Source organism: Eschrichtius robustus, chromosome 20, assembly GCF_028021215.1.
Source record: "Eschrichtius robustus isolate mEscRob2 chromosome 20, mEscRob2.pri, whole genome shotgun sequence".
In the NCBI taxonomy this organism is placed as follows: Eukaryota; Metazoa; Chordata; class Mammalia; order Artiodactyla; family Eschrichtiidae; genus Eschrichtius; species Eschrichtius robustus.
The window spans coordinates 50,786,632-50,808,178 of NC_090843.1; the positions used below are offsets into that span (position 1 = coordinate 50,786,632).

General features: G+C 50.8%; 1 protein-coding gene across 8 annotated transcripts; it reads right to left on the reverse strand.

Annotated features, from left to right (window-relative positions):
* Positions 1–1,661: 1,661 nt before the first annotated feature.
* On the reverse strand, positions 1,662–20,614 carry LOC137754275 (protein unc-119 homolog A). Of its 8 annotated transcripts, XM_068529798.1 has the most exons (16): positions 20,533–20,614; positions 20,115–20,254; positions 19,919–20,030; positions 16,305–16,394; positions 15,547–15,638; positions 13,865–14,072; positions 13,440–13,582; positions 12,608–12,722; positions 11,547–11,692; positions 10,888–10,988; positions 9,890–10,100; positions 8,415–8,490; positions 3,526–3,639; positions 2,908–3,010; positions 2,624–2,796; positions 1,662–2,358 (listed from the first exon to the last, which is right to left on the reverse strand). In XM_068529798.1, the coding sequence occupies exons 1-16, from the start codon at positions 20,564–20,566 to the stop codon at positions 2,246–2,248; spliced, it is 1,971 nt and encodes a 656-aa protein (XP_068385899.1). In that variant the 5' UTR covers positions 20,567–20,614; the 3' UTR covers positions 1,662–2,245. The 8 variants fall into 8 exon arrangements, with proteins under 8 accessions (XP_068385899.1, XP_068385904.1, XP_068385905.1 ...); XM_068529801.1 differs by lacking the exons at positions 1,662–2,358; positions 2,624–2,796; positions 2,908–3,010 and adding an exon at positions 7,147–7,417; XM_068529799.1 differs by lacking the exons at positions 1,662–2,358; positions 2,624–2,796; positions 2,908–3,010; positions 3,526–3,639 and adding exons at positions 6,656–6,876; positions 7,147–7,417.
* Positions 20,615–21,547: the final 933 nt, after the last annotated feature.

Genomic DNA, 21,547 nt, shown 5'->3' on the forward strand with positions numbered 1-21,547 from the left:
GTGACCCTCCGTTGTGAGGGGCGGACTGTTAGCACTGAGTCTCCCATTAAGTGGAGCGCATTTGGCATTCCTGCCCCCTGTTCACTGAACACCAGTAGAGCCAGGTTAGCCACACCATCATCCCAGCCACCACCACAAACGCTTGAAAATTTAGGACGACTTTGACAGGAAGAGATGAGGGAAGAGCATTTAGGCACAGTGAACGGCATAAAGCAAAGGTCTAGAGGCAAGATTTATCAGCTGCATTCAAGAAAGTGAATATTTACAATGTGAAAGACCTGTGCAGCCTTGTGGTTCAGGTGTTGGGGCTTCTCCTGAGGACGACGGTGGGCCACTGAGGAGGACTAAGCAGGAACGACCTGGCCAGATTATCTCTGGCAGCTGAGTGAAGGGTGGATTGCAAAGAATGAAGCTAATAATAGCCAATATATATTGAGTGCTAGGCCCAAGCCTGGGTGCTTTATATGTGTTAACTTAAGACTGCTCACAATCAATTCTGAGGATTATGCCCATTTTTCAGAAAATGCAGGCCCAGCGAGGTTAGCTTGCCCTGCCAACATTGCACAGCTATTAAGTGGCAGTGTCAGGATGCAAATCTAGGCAGTCTGGCTCCAGAGTCCACGTACTACCATAGTAGTGGCAAAGGGGTGTTGAGCAGTGTAACTGTAGGAATTCGAGTGAGAGGTGAAGGAACTGGAGAGAAGTAGATGAAGTTGAGATTTTTTAAGAGGTGAAATCTCCAGGACTGGTGACTGATTGGATGGAGCTGGAAACAGGGAGGAGTTGAGACTGAATCCCTTGTTTGTGGCCTGAATGCCGGGGTGAATAAGATTCTTCCAAGAATCCTCCCTAGGACCCTCCAAGCAGGACGACTCTTGCTGCCCTGTATGCCCAGTTCATCTTATTCTAGGGACAGGTATTTGTTCCCTGTGTCTCACTCATTTTAGAATCCCAGAGTTCAGCCCAGGTCCTGGCCACCAGCAAGTGCTCCACAGAACCCAGTTGAATTCCAGCCCGTCTAGGCCTCTCAGGGTTAGATGAACTCCTCAGCCCAGAGAGGGAGAGGGAGGCCTAGAGCCACATGTATCCAAATTGGCACTTGGAACAGTAAGCTGTAAACCCTGCAGTAAACTCTCCACCTATCTCAGTTCCTGAATTTCCTCCATTAAGGAAATGAAGACCTCCTCTGGGTCTGGGGTAGGACTGGGGGTGGTGTTATATGCAGGGCAGCCAGGCCAGGGGGCCTCCCCAAGGCAGCTGAGGGCAAGATGGCTCCAGGCCTTAGCCTTCTCTCACTGATGGGGGCTAAAAGGACAACCTAATGGTCCTAGTGGCCTCTGGGGGTCAGGGAAGGTGGGGTAGAGGGCAAGGCCACCTCCCCAACACCTTCCCAGCCACCGTAGAGTTGGGGGCCCTTGTCCCAGCCTCTCTCTGTTCTTCAGGGCTGGCTACGACTTTTGGCCAAAGCTTCCCCTCTCAAGGCCTGGGTCTCCTTCCTTATCAAAGGAAAAACCCTTTCCAGCTGCAACACATACTAAATGCTGACTCTAGATGCCGGGTGTGGGGTCAGGCTACAGCGGGTTAGGAAACAGGAGGGCCCTGGGACCACATCACGGCCCCCTCAGCCACCACCACACGCACATGCTGGCCCACAACCAGAGAACAGAAAAGGAGAGTTTATTGAAAACTATATACAGTTGGTCCAGCCCCTACCCCAGGCTGCAATCTGGGCAGGTCCCTCCCACACCTCAGGTCGGATCTCAGCCCCTGATGGTAGAGGCCGGGGCTGCGGTCAGGGCCCAGACCCCCTTGGGAAGCTTGACTGCTAGACCCCACAAGGACCTTCCTCTGTGAATTTACAACTCTGGCCTGTCAGTGGTGGGCAGGGGACAGGGAATGGGTCCCTGCCCCGACCTAGTCAAAGCCTGGATAGGGGAACACTATTCTGAAACTTGGGCCCAAGAGGCCCAGCTCGGCTGTCCGGAAGTCCTGGCTACTCCTCCCATGGGAGGTCTTCCTGGCTATGGAGGCAAACAGCCCCCCACCACCCCACCCCACATGCCAGGCCCCATGGGCTGCACAGACTTGGACGGGGGACATCAGGCACCCTCCCCCCCAACACTGACTCAGGGTTCAGGGCTTCTGGAGCACTGCCCAGGCAGAAGACCTGGGGTTGAGAGGTGAGTGCTGGGGTGGTCACGGCTGCGGGCCCAGGACCCTCCTGGGGTAGGGGGTGGTTTGGGGGTCAGGGCGTCCCGCTGTAGGAATAGTCTGCTTTGTTGTGCATCACCAGCCGGTCATCCACGAAGTAGAAGCTGTCAGACTGTGTTTCATATGGGTGACGGATCATCTCGTTGACTGCAAGAGAGACCCAGCCAGTTGGGGCAAAGGTCAGAAGCCTGAGCCAGGCCACTGCAGGGGCTTCAGGACTAGGGGACGCGGACAAGCTGAACAAAGAGTTCCCCCAGCCTCTTTGAGCGTCAGTTTCCCTACAGGTGACACACGAATGGTGGCCAGACACAAGAGACCCAGGGAGGGAAGAAAGGGGCTCAGACCCACACTCCCCACAACTTGGTCTCTCTGAGTCCCCCTGCATCCCTCCCACAGGGCCCTGCCCACGCACTCAGCTCCTCAGAGAGAGGGGGGAAATCATAGATGTGCTCGCAGGTGTTCTTGCTGCTGGGGATGCAGAAGCCAAAGTGGAAGTCAAAGCTTTTGAGCAGCTGGTTGCGGAAGTAGTGCCTCTCAATCATGCGGAAGTTGTTGACAGGCTTGTCTCCCACTGTGAACTCCACGCTGAGTGAGAGAAGGGGGCGGGGCTGAGCTGGGACTCGGGAAGGACTCCCTACCACCCTCACCCGCACCTCAGCCCCCACCCCTAGCCCTCACCCCGGCCCAGTGACTCACGTGGCTCCCACCTGCCTCAGGCGGAGGAAGGCAGGCGTAAACTGGTAGCGGACAAAGCGCCCAGCATTGGGGTCCAGGTCCCGTGGGTTGATGGGCAACCGCTCTGTAATGCACCCCAGCTAGGGCTCAGTGGGCTTCAGGCTGGGGCCCATGCCCACCCGGGCTTTCACCCCAGGGCCCTCATCTGTCTGAATTTTTCAAAACTCCTCAGGAGATCCTGATGTATATTGAGGGTTCAGACCACTGGCTGAATGCTTCCAATTGCTTCCAACTGGTCAGCGGGTCACCAATTTCAACTGAGATTCCCTAAGCCGCAAGAGACAAAAAGACCTGGGGCCTCTGGGGCTGCAGTTCCCAAGGGGGCCTGCAGGGGGCAGGCTGGCAGGGACTGAAGAGGCAGGATTGTCTTCCCAAGATGTCCAACCCCAGGAGCACATGGGAAGGAAAAGAAGAGGCCCAGCCCCAGGCAGAGGCCCCCTTGCCTGGTGTCTCCTGAGAAGGCCTGGGTGCAAATCCCAGCTCTGCTCTGACTCCTCTGTGGCCTGAGGAGTCCCTGGGCAGCCCATTTCACAGCCCTCGCCCACCTCCCTCTGTCGATGACCCACCCAAGCCACTCACCTGAGGCTGGGGGCTTCTTGATTTCAAAGAGAACAGTGCCTGAATCCATGTCCCGAATCTTGAACCTGACGAAGTCAATCTTGTAGATATTCTCCTCAGGGGAGCACAGGTAGTCTACGGGAGACGGGCGGCTGAGCAAGGAAGGGGCCTGCCCAGAAGCCCCTGCTGCCAACTCAGCTTTAGTGGAACCCCGAACTAGCTACCACCTTCCCTGCTCCCTAAGGTCACTGCCTTGCAGAAAGAGAGAATTGAGCCCCTACCCTGGGGGAGCCCCCATAGTGTGCGGGAGACATAGCTCTGCCATTGGGATCTAATGGGAGACAAATGGTTCCATCCTGGTAGCCTCTGGGGTCAGGGAGGGGCAGGGTGGAGAACAAGGCCACCTCCCCAACACTTTGCCGCCCACCCAGGGGTTGAGGGCCCTTATTCCAGCCTCTGCTTTGCCAGGACTGGCTCGGTGACGTTTAACCAAATGAGTCTCTAATCTGATGGGGAGCCCTTCCCCCGCCACCATGAGAGGGAAGATAGAGCCCTGCTTTTAGGAACCTCACTGTAACAGGGGTGACACAGCTCTACCTCAGGAGAGGATGCCCCCGCCCCCACCCCATAGCCACCCCTGGCACACATCTAGATGTGTCAAACAAGGAGTTTCTCTGACCTGGGTAGTGCTGGGCCAAGCGAACAACCCCTTCCCTATCCCTCCTCACCCCCCACCCCGGCCCCTCCTCTCCCCATAAGAGGCTTACACAAACCCAGCTCCCTTAAGCAGCTTAGCCAAAGCTCTGCTGACTCAAGCCCAGAGCCTGGAATATTGGGGGGGGGGGGGAGGGAGCCACCTTTGCTCCCATCCCTGTTGATCTTCAAGCAGGAGGTCTTAGCAAACAGAAGGAACCCCCTCAAAGGTCATCCATCCAGCCTTGATGCTGAGCCACCCCCAGAGAGAAGAGTACAGGCAAGGCCAGTAAGAGGGTGTGGCAGGTGCATCGGGGGTGTGCATGGGGTAAGGGGAGTCCTCGAGCCCAGAAGAGGAACCAGGAATAGTGGTGGGCCCTGCTTGAGGAAGCTTAGAAATAGCAGGGCCTGATCCAACCCTCACCACTCTTGCAGCAGCAACTGCAAGCACTCAAGGAGGCCCTGGCAGCGAATAGGAAGGAACACAGAGGTGCAGTGGGGGCTCTGGTGCTGTCAGCCTGCATAGCATCACATCCTCCCCGTAGAGGCCCGGAAATCACCCTCCAGGCCCCTAGACCACCTCTTATTCCTCTGGGGCAGGAAGAGGAAGTGAATGTAAAGTCATTCTCTCTCCCTCAAGCCTGGGGCAGCCCCCTCCAGGAAGCCCTCCTGGTAGCCACCTGGCACCTTGGGGTCCAGCAGGGACTACATAGGGCTTGTGGAGGGGTCTGAGCCCTGGCCTGCCCATCACAGCCCATGGTGGTGAGAGGAGAGGAGGAGGAATGGAAGTAGGTAACTCCTACCTCACCCTGTACACACCTTATTTTCACAGAAAGTAAGCACTAATCCAAAGATGTAGAAGGAAGGTGCGGGGCATAAGGAGAGGATGTGGCAGAACTGGGAACAGCATCCTAGTTGCCCAACTCCCAGCTCCCCATAAAGCCCTCCTTCTTCCCCCATTCTCTAACTTCTGGAGCCTCTCCTCTCATTTGAGAACAACTTGCAGTATGACCTCAGTCTTTTCTACCACAAACTCAACCTATCAACTCCTCTGTCCTTAGAGGAAGTGAGGAACAGGAGAGGCCCATGGCTCAGGACACCACCTCCACTCCCTCCCTCTGCTAGAGAAGGATGAGGCCTGGGACCCAGGGTCAGGTCAGATAAGGGGCAGACTGGCCGAGGGCTCAGAACACAACTGCTCCCTTCCCCTCAGCCACAAATAGCTTCCTAAGCTGGATTCAGGGCTGAGTAATCCAGGAACAAAAAACCTCAGACCTGTGCGATTAGGGTCAGAAGAGACCAGGCAGGGGTGTCAGTGGGGAGAGTCCTGGAGCCCTGTCCTCAACTTCTACAAAAGAAAGGGCTCCTGTGAAGACTCTTCCTCTGCTCATCTACAGCAGATGCCGCATCTCTAAGGGCTATAAATTTCCTCCAAATTCAGAGACACACGGTTGTACATGGGTTGGAAGCCCCCATAGTTGCAAAATAACCTCTAAAGTTACCTAGGACCTGGACAAGTTAGACACCCTATCAGGAAGTTCTGCCCCAAAGCTAACCTGAATCCTAAATGCTGCTGTTGCCAATTACAGCCCAATTGGCACCAACATCGGACTGGCCCAGGCCCCCTCCCTCTACCAGTGCCTGCTTGGGTAAGGCAGCTCAGCGCTCTGGGGGCCTAGCCAAGAATGGTTGCTGCCTGGCTCAGAGAGACGGGAGATGCTGGTCCCCCGGGGACCCAGACGCACAGGCCTAGACCTGCCATCATGGCCTCCTCCACAGCTCTGTTTGGGAGCCCTGGGCTCTGCTGCTCCTGCACCTCCAGAGCTCAGGTCCACTCCAGCATCTGCCCCTTACCCCCACAGGGGAGCCCCAAGAGTTGCTCTCTCAGAGGGAGCTGCGGCAGGGTTACTAATCAATGAGGCCAAGGTAGTAGGCCACTCCAAACACCTTCTGTTTGAGGCTCAGCCACTGCCTCTGCCATGAGACTTTCCAGCCCTTGTTCCCTGCCTATGGTGACCCCCTCCCCTGCCCTGAATGCCCAGTTGTCTGCCTCTAGGCAGCAGCCATGAGCAGTCCTGTGGGGCCCTCAGTACTATTGATAAAAGATCCCTATTTACAGGGCATGCACAGCATGCCAGGCATGGTGCAAAATCAGAGGATTTATTTTCACAATAGCTCTGCAAGGTAGGTATCATTATCCCTGTTTTACAGATGAATATGCTCAGAGCGGTGAAGTTATTAGCCCAAGGTCACACAGTCAATTACATGGCAAAGTTGGAACTTCAACTTAGGCAGTCCAGCTCAGAAATTCAACCACAGTGGAGACCTGGCCTCCCAAAACAGGACAGGCCCTAGTCCAGGCTAAGGGTGGGCATTAACCCACTCCCTTGAGAGCGCCCAGAGCCAACCCACCGAAGCTTCCTCCTCAGGTCCTGTCCTGGGGAGGGGGATGGCCCCAGACTTCCTGGGGTGTCCAGGGTGAAGGCATTAATGGTCGGGGAGAACTGAGGGTTTTGATACCACCCTGGTAACTCAGCCTCCACCTAGCCTCCAGGGTGGAGGAGACTGAGAGTAGACTGCACTCAGCCCCCTTCCTCATTATTGCAGAGAAAATCTTCAAAGGGCTCTGAAGACTCTGTGGGGAAGGGGTCACAGTTGCAGGTGTTGCTCCACTTCCACCTGGGAAAGGGGGATGGACTCCTCAAAAAGGAAGGAGTGGGGTGGGAATAAATCTCTAAAGGGACAAGAGGGGCGCAGAGAGAGATCAAGGGAAGGGGGAACATGAGATCTCAGGCCTGGAGGCAGACGTGGAGGGGGACTCTGGTCGGGGAGGGGAGGCGGGGGGAGGGCGGGAAAGGGGGCGGGGGCCCGGGCTCCGCGCGCCTCGAGGGCCCCCTCTCGTGCTCTCTCGCTCCCGCCCGCGGGTGGCGCTCCCTCGCGGGTGCTCACCGCCCGTGATCCGCTGCAGCCCCAGCACGTCCTCCGGCCCGATCGGCTGCTTCCTCTGCAGCGGCCCCGGCCTGGGCCCCGGGCCTGCCTCCGGCTCCGACTCGGACCCGGATTCGGATTCCGCCTGCAGCTCCGGCTTGGTCTCCAAGCTCCGGCCCGAGGCCCCTGGAGCGGGCTCCACCCCCGTCCCGGCCCCGCCGCCGCCCTTCTTCACCTTCATGGCCTCGCGGGGCCGCAGCTAGCTCGCTGCCGCGGCGGCTGCCTGCGCCGGCTGGAGCCGAGGGAAGGGGGAGCGTCCGCAGCCCCGCCCCCGGCCGGGCAGGGGCCCCAGGTACCGCCCCGCCCCCAGGGTGGGCCCGGTACTGGCCCCGCCCACCGCCCGCCCACCTGGGCTACTCACCCGGGGCAGGGAGGCGGCCCGCCCTGGGCTTCTTTCATTTTTTCGATAGGGATTTTAAGGGGTCTTGGCTACCTTCTCCTTCTTACTCGCTGTGCTCTAGCCACTCGCCCCCTCCCTCTGCCCCGCAAGCGAGTTCCCGCCTCAGGGTCTTTGCCTGGGATGCTCTTCCCCCAGATGGCCTCCTCTTGCCCTTCTGGTCTCAGCTCAAATGTCATCTGCTCAGAGACCCTCTCAAACACGCCCAGTCACCATCTGATCAGCCTGTTTTTTCTTTCCAATGCATTATCTGAAATTAGTTTCATTTGCTCACTGACTCCGCCTCCTAAAAGACCAGTTCGGTGAAAGTGGAGATCCTGTCTTTGTTCTCTATAATACCCAGCACCTACCTAGCACAGTGCCCCGTGCAGCCTGTGCTCAATACAGTTGACCCTTGAACAACATGGGTTTGAAGTGCGTGGGACCACCTATTTGCGGATTTTTTTCAATAGAAAATACTACAGTACTACACGATGGGAGGTTGGCTGAATCTCTGGATATGGAACTGCAGATCAACAGAGACAAATATAAATTATACTCTGATTTTTGAATGCACAGAGGGTGGGCACCCCACCCCCGATGTTGTTCAAGGGTCAACTGTATGTTCTTTTTTTGAATTTATGAATCAGTATCTGAGGGCTTACACTGTTACAAGCTATTCTCTCCCAGACCCCCTGCTAGACAACCCAGGACATACCGGAGGACAACAGCCTACAATGTCCAGCCACCACAGGGCCCTCCAGGACATCGAGGCAAGAAGGGCACATGGCCAGGTGGAAGCAAAATGGACCAGTGAGCCCAGGAGGACAGACACCAGGAAACCATTACTTACATACGAATGAAGAATGAAAGGTATGCTCACACTTCATATCATTCCAATTCACATTCAACCAATGTTTCTTGAGAGCCTAGAATATGCCAGACACTATCACATGCTCATCACATTTAATCCTCACAACCACCTTGTAGGGGAGGTATCATTAGTACTATTTAAACAAGTGAAAAACTGAGGCTCAGAGAGGATTAAGTGGCTTATTCAAAGCTCCCCAGATGATAAGTACAGAAGCAAGGGTCTGAATTCAGGCATGTTTAATCCCAAGTCCAGAACTTTCCCCGCTCACAACACTGCCTCTATGAAAGGGTGAAGGGAACCTCTGCCACACCCAGCATCAGGCTGCACCCAACAGGTGTAGCCAGCCAGGAGGGAGGGGAGTAAAGGAGAAGGTCCCAGAGGTGACAGGTGCTTGGCCCCTTCTATGAGAGCAGTGCTAGGGCTCTCCCTGAGGGGTTAGAGAGAAGCGTGGAGGGAAGGGCCCTAGAATCCAACCCAGGGCTTTCCCCTAATGCTCCCTCTCAGTGCAAGAGGACTGTGAGGAACAGGGCAGAAGCACAAGCTGCCCCTGCTCCAGAGGGAGATAGAAAAGGGCCTTCAAGTTCAGGCCAGGTAAGGAGGCCCAGATGATGTGTCTTTTGAGGATGGGGGGGTGGGGGGATGAAGAGTGGGAGGGACCTGAGTCAGAAGAATGGGAAGGAGTGTTATACTTTGACTGCTGGAGTGGCAACAGAGCAGGCTGGAGACAAGTCATTTGTGGCAGGCCCCATTATGTGCCTCTCAATCTAACACCTCCCCTCCTGGCTGGAAAGAAAGGCTTCCTACTGTGATGCTGCCCTGCTCAGTCTATCTTCTCAGGCTTTTTCCAGGACTTGCGAGTCTCCAGGAAGATCTTGAACAGGGACAAGAGGATGGGCACACCCATAGGCAGGAAGAGTGGGATGTAGATGGCAAACTTCTGGTCATCAGGGAAATAGAGGAGATGGAGGAGTGAGGGATCAAAAAAGGCACGCTCTGAGGATGTCACAGCTTCCTGGCTGGCAACGAAGGCAGAGGCCAGGTGCCCAGAGGCCAACTCCTCCGCTGCCTTCTGGACTGCAGCTACAGCCCTGTACACCTAGGAAGGGGGCAGGGGGTTACCAAAAAGTCCTAGGCATCGGTTGGTGGGGAGGGTGGGAGAGGGCCTCACTGTGTCTTCCGTCTACCAGGCAGGTTGCCTGGAGTTCGCCCAGGATATATGGAGGCTGGTATAAAAGGGCTAGGGGGTATCTTCTTAGTGCCTGCTTAACACCGCACACCCGCACTTAGACTCCTTACTGGGGAGCTGGCACTGACCTCTAGAGGAAGCCTGGGCACTCAAGGATGGCATGCCCACACATCCTCTGGACCTCAAATGGCTCTCTGGTTTCACCACACCCTGGGCCCTGCTGGCCACTCCAGGCCTAGGCCACAGAATCCGTCCCCTGCCTGCTTACCTCAGATGCCACGTCGTCCTTGATGACAATGTTGCTGATCTTGCCCAGAAGCTGGGCCAGGGAAGTGAGAGTGGTGGTGGCTGTGGCCAGGTTCTCCACTGACCGAGCCCAGAGCAGCCGGTCCAGCTCCCAGCTCATTATCCCTTCACTCTTAGACCCTGAAAACAGGCATTTTGGAGGCATCTGGGGCTGAGCAATCCCAAAGAGCAGCCTGTAGGAACAGCAAAGAAGGTCAAAGGGGCAGAAGGTGGGAGAAGATGGTTAGGATTCCTAGAATAACTATTAGGATTTTCGATCTCACCCAGAACCACAGGGGTTGCAGGAAGTGCCTTAGCGTCTTAGGGGGTGAGCAGCAACACTAAGTAACACAGAGCCCCAAGCCCCACTTTAACCAGTGGTTTTTCACTTTTACCTGTTTCTATATTGTTTCTATATTCTAAGATCTCGTGTGAAAAAAGGTTCCATGGCTAAAATATTTCTAATTAACACCAACTAGTTTAATCCCCTCACCCTGTCTACCCTCTCTTTGGACAAATGGGGCCCCTGAGCCTTAGTTAAGGGATGATCCAGGACCACCTCTGACAAGGCATTCGTGCTGTGCCTCTCTATTCCTGCACCATGGCAGACATTGCTAATCAATCAGAATCCTCTTTCCTGATGAGCCCAGACACAGCCTCAGAATACTCAACACAGGGCATCAGGAGGCCACTATCAATAGATCCGTTCGCACAAGAATTAACAGCTATTTTCTTAAGCATCCCTAATCACAGCCTATGGACCTGACATTCATGAGCCTATTTTTCCTAAAACACTTTTTGTCAACAACTAGTCTTTCTTAAGAGAAGGATGAAGTGATCCTTGGAAACCTTTCTTGGTTTCCTTGGGGCTCCAGGCACAGCCAAGGTATCCCTGCCAAGTGAGGGTTAACTGCAGTCAGCCCAGGAGACTGTGGTCAGTCTCAGTGGCCTCGCCCCCAAGTGGATCCCCCAGGACCTCACCGCAACTGAGCCAGGAACACCTCCATCACCCGCACCATGTCCACCTTGACTCTCACCGGCAGCTCCGAGCCATTGTAGGCTTTGGGGTCCACATTGTATACCTGCAGGGGGAAATAAGCGTGCCTCAACATCACGCCAGGACCGTGCACAGCTCTGCCCTAGACACTCTGGAGGCCATGAGAGGAAAGGAAGACATACTCTGTGCTCTTTAAAAATTACAAACCTAATGTTTTTGGAATACCTGCTATTAGGAGCTTTATATAAATTATCTCCTCTACTCCCTCAAAAATCTTGTTAAAGAAATAATGTTTATTCCACTTTACAGTTCCTACCCATGAGAAACTCCAATCTAACAGGGGAGACAACATTCCCAACCTTGTTAAGACTCCCACAAACAGGGCCAAGATCTAAGTTATACACAGAATAGTCCTAAGTCAGCGCAAACTGCAAGTGCAAAAGGGTCCTACTATATAAACACTGATGGAAATAAGAAGCAGTGGGGCTGGTGCGGGGTGGGGGGGCACACGAGCTCACAGCACCTCACCACCACCCCCCAACCCAGGCTGGGCCACAGAGGACACCAGAGGAACAACAGAAGTAACAGTCTCAAGGAACATCCCTGACGTTTGGGCTCTGGGGTCTCCGTGGTGTGACCATACCATAATGCCACCCCAGCGGGGACTGTGGAAGGCGTTGGTGGCCACTGGAGCCCCATCCTTGTCCTGAATGTACAGGGGGGAGTGGGCAAGCTCAGGAACATACAGTAGAAAGTTGAGCACAGGGTAAAGGGAGGCAGCGCTGGATCCTGTGGCACAAAGAGAAGGGGAGTCAGCACACCAAACACGTTGGGTCTAGATCTTAGGTCCAGGTAAGCCTCTAACTTGCTGGTCACTCACTCTGGGCCTCATTTTCCCCAACTGATAATCACTAGGATATCCTCCAGGCCTGGGTTTCTGTGGTAAAGAACCTCAGCATTCTCCCGAGACGTGCCACATACATGAAGTGCAGCCCTCAGCCTCAAACTGCCCCCAAATCGCCTCTCCTCCAACAGCCTCCCACCTTTTTCGGCAGTGCCATAAAGCAGTCCCTTGGACCTTGTAGGAAAGAAGGGAGGGAAGGAGGGAAGAAGGGAGGGAAGAAGGGAGGGAGGGGAGGAGGAGGAATTCGCCAAGGCCTCATGTGCTGCCCCACCAGTACCCCTTGGTCCACACTGGCCTAACCCTGGTGCCTAAAATTCCACAACTAGTGATATACTCCCTTTGGTTTGGGTCTATTACAGTTCTACTGTACTGTACTACCTACTTTTCTGAGGTACCAGCGCCAAAATGAAAAACTGGAACCCCAGCTTCAAGGTTCTTCAGCCTCAATCAGCAGAACTGTCAATTCAAATTCTGCCTTCATGTACTTCTGCTGTTGTCTTTCCTACACGTGTGGCCATATTTTTCCTGGATGGCTTGCAGGGAGGGAGACACAGCCTATCCATTTGTTTATAAAAAGTGCTGGGAATGTTTAGTCAATGCTTTTGGATGTGACAGTGTGGAGATGGAGATGTCAACAGACTATTGTGAAAAAGGAGCCTAAATGCCCAGCACCTCCTCAACGTCCTTGGACCAACCCAACCCGGGAGCCATCGCTATATACAACCCGCCTCCCACCCCAGGCTGAGCCTTCAGGGTCCTTCCCCGGCCTGGCAGAAAGACCCTCATCATCAGGAGCTCACCCAGCCGGGACTCCACTGGGTTGATGACATGGGGGAGGCTGTGTGCGGCCAAATAATAGCTGGAGGAAGCTGGGTCAAAGCGGGGGTTTACCCCCAACACTGCGTAGTAAAGGATCTGTAGAGCAAAGAGGGAGCATGCTATTTGTCTACTGAGCTATATTCCAATTTGTCCCCCCAAAAGATTTAAGGTGCCTTAAAAAGATAACCATTAGGCAGGGCAAAATATAAGAGACAAAAATCAAGGCTGAGAGAAAACAGGAGTAGGGAAAAAAATAACAAAGCTAAGGGTAAAGTTAACACACTAAATCCATGTTTTGAACACCAAATTATTTTACCAGGCTTTCTCACAGCCTAAACAAAGAATAGCATAATTCAGTGTCCACAAGATCAAATCAAATCAGTTATTCAGAAGTAATTTCTCCCACTACCAAGACCTGATAAAAACTTCTCCCACCTTTTCCCTAAAAGGATACTGTGTAATTCAGAAGACTACATTCATCACATCTTTATTGTTACTACATTAACATATTTCAGGAAGTTTTTTTGTTTGTTTTTTAATAAATTTTTAGGATGGCACAACTGGTGAATACAGTTCCAGAGGGAGCCATAAAGAAGTTACTTTTTTAACAAGCATTGACAAAACTCCCCAAGCTGGACACCAAGGAGGGAAAGTAGACCCCAGAACCATATACATACACAGGAATTTCCTGGCAAATCAGCAAGCTCAAAGAGCTGGAAGAACAGACTACACCTGTAAATGCCAAACATGGAGGGACTTGGAAAAGGATGGTGCAGCCGGGAAAAGGGCTCCTCAACTTGCTCCCAGTCTCACCTGAGAGTCCACAGAGAAGTTGCCCACAGCCCTGAGGGCATTCAGGAAGGGCTGCACGTGGCGCTGGACAGCCCCCTCGATGTCCCAGTGGACGTCATGGGACTTGGGGTCAGGGTTGAGTAAACTGAAGGTGATTTCATAGCCTATAAAAACAGGAGTCAGGGAAGCCAGAGGCATCTGTGGATCAAAGGCAGCCTGTACCCCTGGCTGAGCTGAACTTGGTTCTCCTCTGAAATGGGGCTGGTTGCCATCATGGATGCAAAGGGAGGATAAAACTGGGATGAGGAACACTGAGTGCTTTAAGAAAAAGATGAAACCACAGAAGAAAGGAGTGAAGCGTTTGCATGCAGAGTCCCCTCCTGCCCCACTGTCTCCACATAATTCACTTCCCTCTCCCTTCCCGTGGCACAGCCCGGTCACCCTACCCAAGCTGGACTTGAGAGGCCGCCTCTTATCAGAGCTCCACTTGTCCTCTGGGAGGTGGTCAGCCAAGGCTGCAGCAAGCACGTCCTCAGTCAAAGACATGGCCTGGGCTACTTGGATTACACGGCGGCCAATGATGTTAAAGGCCTCCCGGTGCATTATCCCCCGCACAACTGCCATCCTCTTGGGCCCAATGTAGCTCATCATGTCCTATGAGGGGCAAGCAAGGGACAGAATACCCACGGCTCAGGGAAGAAAGCAGAAGAGCACTCTGGCTCCTGTCTTTGAGAATCTGGCCTTTTGCCACCGACCAACAGGCCTGCACCTCTCTCTAGATTCATTGCGAACTATTATGTCAACATTTCTGAGCTATGGGTATATATGAGTGTTTTCATTCATTCCAGTTCCCTTCTTCTTCCCAGTTGACATAAGTGCAGGCAACAGCTATATCTTCATGGGCTGGAAACTAAGGGACGGCATGCTGAGCAAGAATAAACAAACTACTGGAAAGTTTGATATAAGTAAATGGCAAATGGCAAAGAGGCAAGTACAAGAATTTTCACAGCAGCATTATTTGTAATAGGATAAAACTGGAGACAATCCAAATGCCTGTCAGCAACAGAATGGATAAATTGTGATATGTTTATACAATGAAACATTAGACAGAATTTTAAATGAATGCATTAGATTCAACTAGACATATTATCATAGATGATTCAAACATAAAGGTCAAGCAAAATGAAAACTGGAGAAGAACATGCGCTGCATTACGGCATTTATATAAAGTTCAAAAATATATAAAATTAAACATATTGTTTATAGAGATATATGTGATAAAACTTGAAAGAAAAATATGAAAATGATACATACAAACTATGGTCACCTTTGGCTGCAAGGGAATGGGATATAATCATGGAGATGCACAGGGCTGCATTATAGTTTGCAAGCTGGGGGTGGATACATGGATGTTTATTAAAATTTTCCTTCATCTTTTTGTAATAATTAAATATTTCATTATAAATTAAAAAATAAAATGGTAGCTGGTACAGCTCCCACCAAGCCTTTTGTTCAGAAACTGAAAAGGTCAATGTATTGCTCATATTATCATCACAGCCCATTCAAACCAGCTTCTTTAACCCTATTGATTTTTTTTCCACTTTAAATTGGAACTTTAGGACTTCCCTGGTAGTGCACTAGTTAAGAATCCGCCTGCCAATGCAGGGAACATGGGTTCGAGCCCGGGTCCGGGAAGATCCCACATGCCGCAGAGCAACTAAGCCTGTGCGCCACAACTACTGAGCCTGCGCTCTAGAGTCCGTGCTCCGCAACAAGAGAAGCCACTGCAATGAGAAGCCCGCGCACCTCAACGAAGAGTAGCCCCCGCTCACCGCAACTAGAGAAAGCCCACGCGCAGCTACGAAGACCCAATGCAGCCAAAATAAATAAATAAATAAATTTATTAAAAAAAAAAAAAAAAATGGAACTTTAACCACATACAAGCCTTGGATTTAGAAAGACCCAGAGTCAATGAAAACAATCCCTATTTGCATTCTTTTTAAAAAATACTTGAGGAGAGTTTTCTGTAGCAAACGGAAGGAATGGGCAGCAATACTGCAAGGAGGAGACTTAGGAGAGGACAAGCTGAAGGGAGAAGGCATGTCCGCAGCCTCTCTGCTCACCCTACCTGAGGGAGAAGTGAGGAGTGTTCAGAGATCACGTACACTGTCAGGGAGCCCTCTGCTTGCTCCGATGGCTCAGCAAACATGGTTTCTGCCTCTGGGGTCAAGAACAGGTGGTGTACCAGGAGCGAAAACACCATCCCCTCTCCCTCTGGCTCCCACACGGTGCCTAACCCATCACTCCACCTCCCACTCACACCCAGCTGACACTGTGGCCAGGCTTGGCCCTTGGTGGCCCAGGCTGAGACACAAGGTCTACATTAGTAGGTAAAAGGAGGAAAACCATATGATCATTTCAATAGATGTCTCAAAATAAACTCAGTGAACATTCTTGATAAAAATAAGATGCACACTTAATGACAAAACACTATAGTTCCATTAAAATTAGCACGAAAACAAGGACGCCTGCTATCTCCTCTATTATTCAGCACTGTTCTTCCTGAAGTTCCCGACCAATGCAGTAAGTGAAAAAAGAGAAACATGAATATTTGAAAGAAAGGTATCTCATTCCCAGCTTTCCCAGAGAGATTTTGGAGTTAAGACAAGTTATGGAGGGAGTTCCCTGGTGGCCTAGTGGTTAGGATTCCGGGCTTTCACTGCCGTGGCCCAGGTTCAATCCCCGGTCAGGGAACTGAGATCCTTGCAGGACGCACGGCACAGGCACAAAAAAAAAAAAAAAAAAGGACAAGATATGGAAACTACACACTTAGAGATCAGAAGGAAAAAGAGGGCTTCCTGTTAAAATGATCACCCCTCCTAGTACCTTGTATACCGCCCAATGACAGGGCCTCCTCCTCATGATCCAAAGCCCTCCGATAGGCCTTCTGGAAACGGCATTTGATTTTCAATTTGTCTTAGAGAAAAGAAAGAAGCATGATGAGAAAAGCAAGTGTCAGACTCTGCCCGCCCTTCCAGCCCTAATGCTGTCCAGTGTCCGAGGAGAGCAAGATGATTGTTTGCAGAGAAATACCAAGAAGCAACAGCCAATTCTAATGATTTCTGCATGGATGATATAAACACATGACACTCCACCTCTTCCACCTGCCCAGCTCTTGCCTCTCGCTGTGCACCTTCAACCTGAAGTACCCTTCCCACAGGGAAATCTATTACAATATTCATTACATTAGTAGGTAAAAGGAGGAAAACCATATGATCATTTCAATAGATGTCTCAAAATAAACTCAGTGAACATTCTTGATAAAAATAAGATGCACACTTAATGACAAAACACTATAGTTCCATTAAAATCAGCACGAAAACAAGGATGCCTGCTATCTCCTCTATTATTCAGCACTGTTCTTCCTGAAGTTCCCGACCAATGCAGTAAGTGAAAAAAGAGAAACATGAATATTTGAAAGAAAGAGACAAAATGGCCACTTTTTGAAGTAGTATAATTATTTTCAAAGGGAATCAAAGAGAACCAACTAAAAAACTATTATAAGAAAATGCAAGAATGGGTAGCTTTCTAATAAATACCAGCAATATCCAATTAAAAAAGCAAGTATTTTTAAAAATCCCAATTGCAGTAACAATAAAGAATATAAAAATATCCAGGAATACATGTACAAAACTGTAAGAAAAAAAAAAACACAGGACTTTACTCAATGACATAAAAGAAGATCTGAATAAAATGGAAACACATACAAGCCTCCTAGATGGAAAAACTAAATATTCTCAGGATGTCAATTCTCTCCAAGTTAATCTAAACATGTAAGGCAATTCCAAAGGGATTTTTTTTGCCACCTGGAACTTGACAAGCTGAACCTAAAATTTATTGGGAAAGTTCTTCTTTACAGAATTCCAGAAGAATGCAGAAGAAATGGCAGAATTTAAAAATTGCCATTTTGCAACCTAATGAAATGGATTCCAGTATCAACAGATGCTAAATCATCAGGTGAAAGGTTGACAGAGAACTAAAATACAGAAATCAAGCTGACAATATCTGAACTAAATAATCATCTTTGTATCACCCAAAGTGAAACAACCAGGCCACTACATGATATAGCACGATAGGAAGTACAACACACCAACTGAAAGTATTCTTGCCTAAAAAAACTGAACATGGGTAGTGTATATATGTCCACGTCACTCTCTCACTTCATCCCAGCTTACCCTTCCCCCTCCCCATGTCCTCAAGTCCATTCTCTACGTCTGCGTCTTTATTCCTGTCCTGCCCCTAGGTTGTTCAGAACCACTTTTTTTTTTTTTAGATTCCATATATATGTGCTGGCATCCACTATTTGTTTTTCTCTTTCTGACTTACTTCACTCTGTATGACAGACTCTAGGTCCATCCACCTCACTACAAATAACTCAATTTCGTTTCTTTTTATGGCTGAGTAATATTCCATTGCATATATGTGCCTATATACACTACCAAATGTAAAATAGATAGCTAGTGGGCAGCAGCTGCATAGCACAGGGAGATCAGCTCGGTGCTTTGTGACCACCTAGAGGGGTGGGATAGGGAGGGTGGGAGGGAGATGCAAGAGGGAGGGGATATGGGGATATATGTATACATATAGCTGATTCACTTTGTTATACAGCAGAAACTAACACAACATTGTAAAGCAATTATACTCCAATAAAGATGTTAAAAAAAAAAAAAAAAAAACCTGAACCTGGGGACTTCCCTGGCAGTCCAGTGGTTGGGACTCTGTGCTTCCACTGCAGGGGGCACGGGTTCGATCCCTGGTCGGGGAACTAAGATCCTTCATGCCACGAAGTGCGGCCGAAAAATAAATTTAGGACTTCCCTGGTGGCGCAGTGCTTAAGAATCCGCCTGCCAATTCAGGGGACACGGGTTCAAGCCCTGGTCCGGGAGGATCCCACATGCTGCAGAGCAACTAAGCCCGTGTGCCACAACTACTGAGCCTGCGCTCTAGAGCCCTCGAGCCACAGCTACTGAGCCAATGCGCTGCAACTACTGAGCCCGCGCGCTGCAACTACTGAAGCCTGCGTACCTAGAACCCGTGCTCCGCAAAAAGAGAAGCCACCGCAATGAGAAGCCCTTGCACCACAACAAAGAGTAGCCCCCGCTCGCTGCAACTAGAGAAAGACCGTACGCAGCAACGAAGACCCAATGCAGCCAAATTATAAATTAAATAAATAAAATTTTTAAAATTTAAAAAAAAAACTGATTTTAAGCAAACCTCTAGATCTAACTACCAGTTTATAAGAAATATGGATACTAGAGAAATAAGTTAAATGAAACCAGGAGGAAGAAATCTGCCAAATCCAGAATGTGAGATGTTCTATCAAACAAATGACCTGGTCTCTCCAACAAATCAATGAAAACAAGTATATTGGGATGGGGTAGGGAGAGCTGGTATATAATAAAAGAGACAAGAGACTTAAAATGGGGATCATAATGTTAGGATTAAATGAGGCAACACGTGTAAAGTGTTTCACTGAGTTTCTGGCATATAATGAACAACTAATATTAGCTATCATTATTACTAACTAGTGTTATCCCTCCCTCTCCTCCTCATTTAACTTGAATTCCTACACATCCTTTAAAAATCTGGCTTAAGGGCTTCCCTGGTGGCGCAGTGGTTAAGAATCTGCCTGCCAATGCAGGGCACACGGGTTCGAGCCCTGGTCTCGGAAGATCCCACATGCCGCGGAGCGACTAAGCCCGTGAGCCACAACTACTGAGCCTGCGCGTCTGGAGCCTGTGCTCCGCAACGGGAGAGGCCGCGACGGTGCGAGGCCCGCGCACCGCGATGAAGAGTGGCCCCCGCTCGCCGCAACTGGAGAAAGCCCTCGCACAGAAATGAAGACCCAACACAGCCAAAAATAAATATAAATAAATAAATAAATTTTAAAAAAAAATCCGGCTTAAAAATTACAGCCCTCAAAACCTTCTCTACCTTTCTTTCCTCCAGTTATAGTCTCTTTCTTAAGTACAATCTCTGTTTCTTATAAACTTATACACTTCTGTGATTTCTTTGTCTCTCTCCCCTACCTATGAATTTCTTGAAACCAATATCAATTTCTTATTCATCCCCAAATTCCTGATACCTATGTGCCTAACACTCCGTAAACTATTTAACGTTAAACTGAATAAGGCCTGTATGTAAGTCCAAATTGATTCCAAACCCTGTGTTCATTCCACTACATCCCACATCCTGCCCTATCCCGTAATGAGCATCACCTACTTCTGATCAGGTAGCACAACTGTTTTATGAATAAAACTGCCCCTTTAATGGCGAATACTGAATTTAAAGCTGCTTTTTTTCTTAGCAAACACACTGTTCATTCAAAGTGGCCTTTTAATAAGTTTGTAATCACCTTTACGGGATACCCATGCTCCTCCTATCCAACCTATCTGCGGACTGAACTCAGACCAGAAAGGCAGCCCTGATCAGGAACTCACACTTCAGAGGGATCTCTCTCTCATGCACAACGGTGAAGGGCAGCTTTTCCTGGTCGTCCAATGGCACTGATTCCTGGGTAAACACGACAGTGACCGGCACCATGAGCCGGAGCTGCGGGAAGAAGCATCAGGGCCACCAGTGAGTCTCCATCTTGCCGGTGGGCTGTCCCCTGGTCCTCCACCACTGAGGTCTTACCTGCAGGGAATTCAGCCCACTGATCTGGGAGTAAGGCAATGGGGCCCGGTAGGTCTCCGTGGTCTTCCACCAGAGCGGCAGCCCCAGCACGATGACCACCGCGGCGAAGAAGAGGGCGGCGCGCTTGCCTCGAACCACCTCTGGGGACACGGGGGGACCCACTGAGGCGCCGCCAGAGGTGGGCTCGGGTGCCGGCCCCACCCCCGACGCGGAGGAGCCCCGGCAACCTGTACTCAACCTCTCAGCCCGCATTCAAAGGGATTCCCCGGCGAGGGGCCCGGACCCTAGTCTGAAGGGATCCTGCCTGAGACGAACCCCGAACCCCCATCCGCGGGACCTCTGGCACAACACAGTCCCCACCCCCGCATTCCTCCCTCGCAATCCGCGAGCCGCAGCCCCCTCCCGAATGCCACCGCACCTAGGTCTGTAGCTGCGGCCCCGGGGGCCGCCATACTCGCTTCCAACCGCTCTTGCCGCCGAGGGGAGGAGCTGCGTAGGCCTCCCCCAATCGGAAACCCGCAAGGAGTGGGCGTGCCCACGGCAGTGATCGCGACCAATCACGAGGGGCGCTCCAGACGAAAACCGGCGAAGGGTGGGCGGGGTGCGCAGGGAGCTTCTCCCGGAGCTTGAAAGGACGCTGCCCCGGCGATTGAGCAGCTGTGCGGGTTTCGGTTTTGCTGGAAGACACTGTCTGCTTCCTTGTGGAACCCGCGCCTAGCCCAGGGAATAAGAGCGCAAACTCTACAGTTGTTAATTACTAGCCGGGAGACCACGGGAAGCTCTTAAGTCTCAGTGTTCTCATCTGAAAAATGGAGATACTTGACTAAAATGAGGTCATTCATGGAACGAGCACACGGAAAGTCGCTTATCACGATCATTGTTTATCATCCCTATTATAGAGCTCCTCTTCCGGAGGAGCAAACTAATAGTACCTTTTTAGGATATTTAGCTCATTTAATATTTTAAAAATTCATTTGAATTCATTTACAACTTGTTAAAGTCTGAATACCTCACTTAAAATTCTTGAAAATTCATGGGCACAGAATTCTGGTTGATCCTGATCACTTGGGTTCAAATCCCAGCTTCACCACTTTACCTGAGTGAGCTTGAGAAGTTAATTAACCTCTCTGTGCTTGTTTCCTCATATTAAAATAGGGATAGCAGGGAATTCCCTGGCGGTCCAATGGTTAGGACTCTGCAGGCGGCGTGGGTTCGATTCGGGGACCTAAGATCCCGCATGCCACGTGACGTGGCCAAGAAAAATAAAATTGTTTTAATAAATAAATAAATAAAATAGGGATAGCAGTAGTATCTACTTTATGTAGAATTGTTGTAGTAAATGAGTTAACAACTGTAAAGTGATTAGAATGGGACCTGGCAGGAGACTGCTATGTAAGTTTGAGCTATTTTTATTAATACAAGATCAGGCCACA

Bases quoted from the DNA above. Each gene is read 5' to 3' on its own strand.
- LOC137754275 (XM_068529798.1), bottom strand. From the start codon at position 20,566: ATGGCGGCCCCCGGGGCCGCAGCTACAGACCTAG. The intron at 10,989-11,546 runs GTATGGTCACAC...TTCCCCCTGCAG, and splicing joins CCCGCTGGGGTGGCATTATG to GTATACAATGTGGACCCCAA. The intron at 10,101-10,887 runs GTGAGGTCCTGG...CTGTTCCTACAG, and splicing joins GTGTTCCTGGCTCAGTTGCG to GCTGCTCTTTGGGATTGCTC.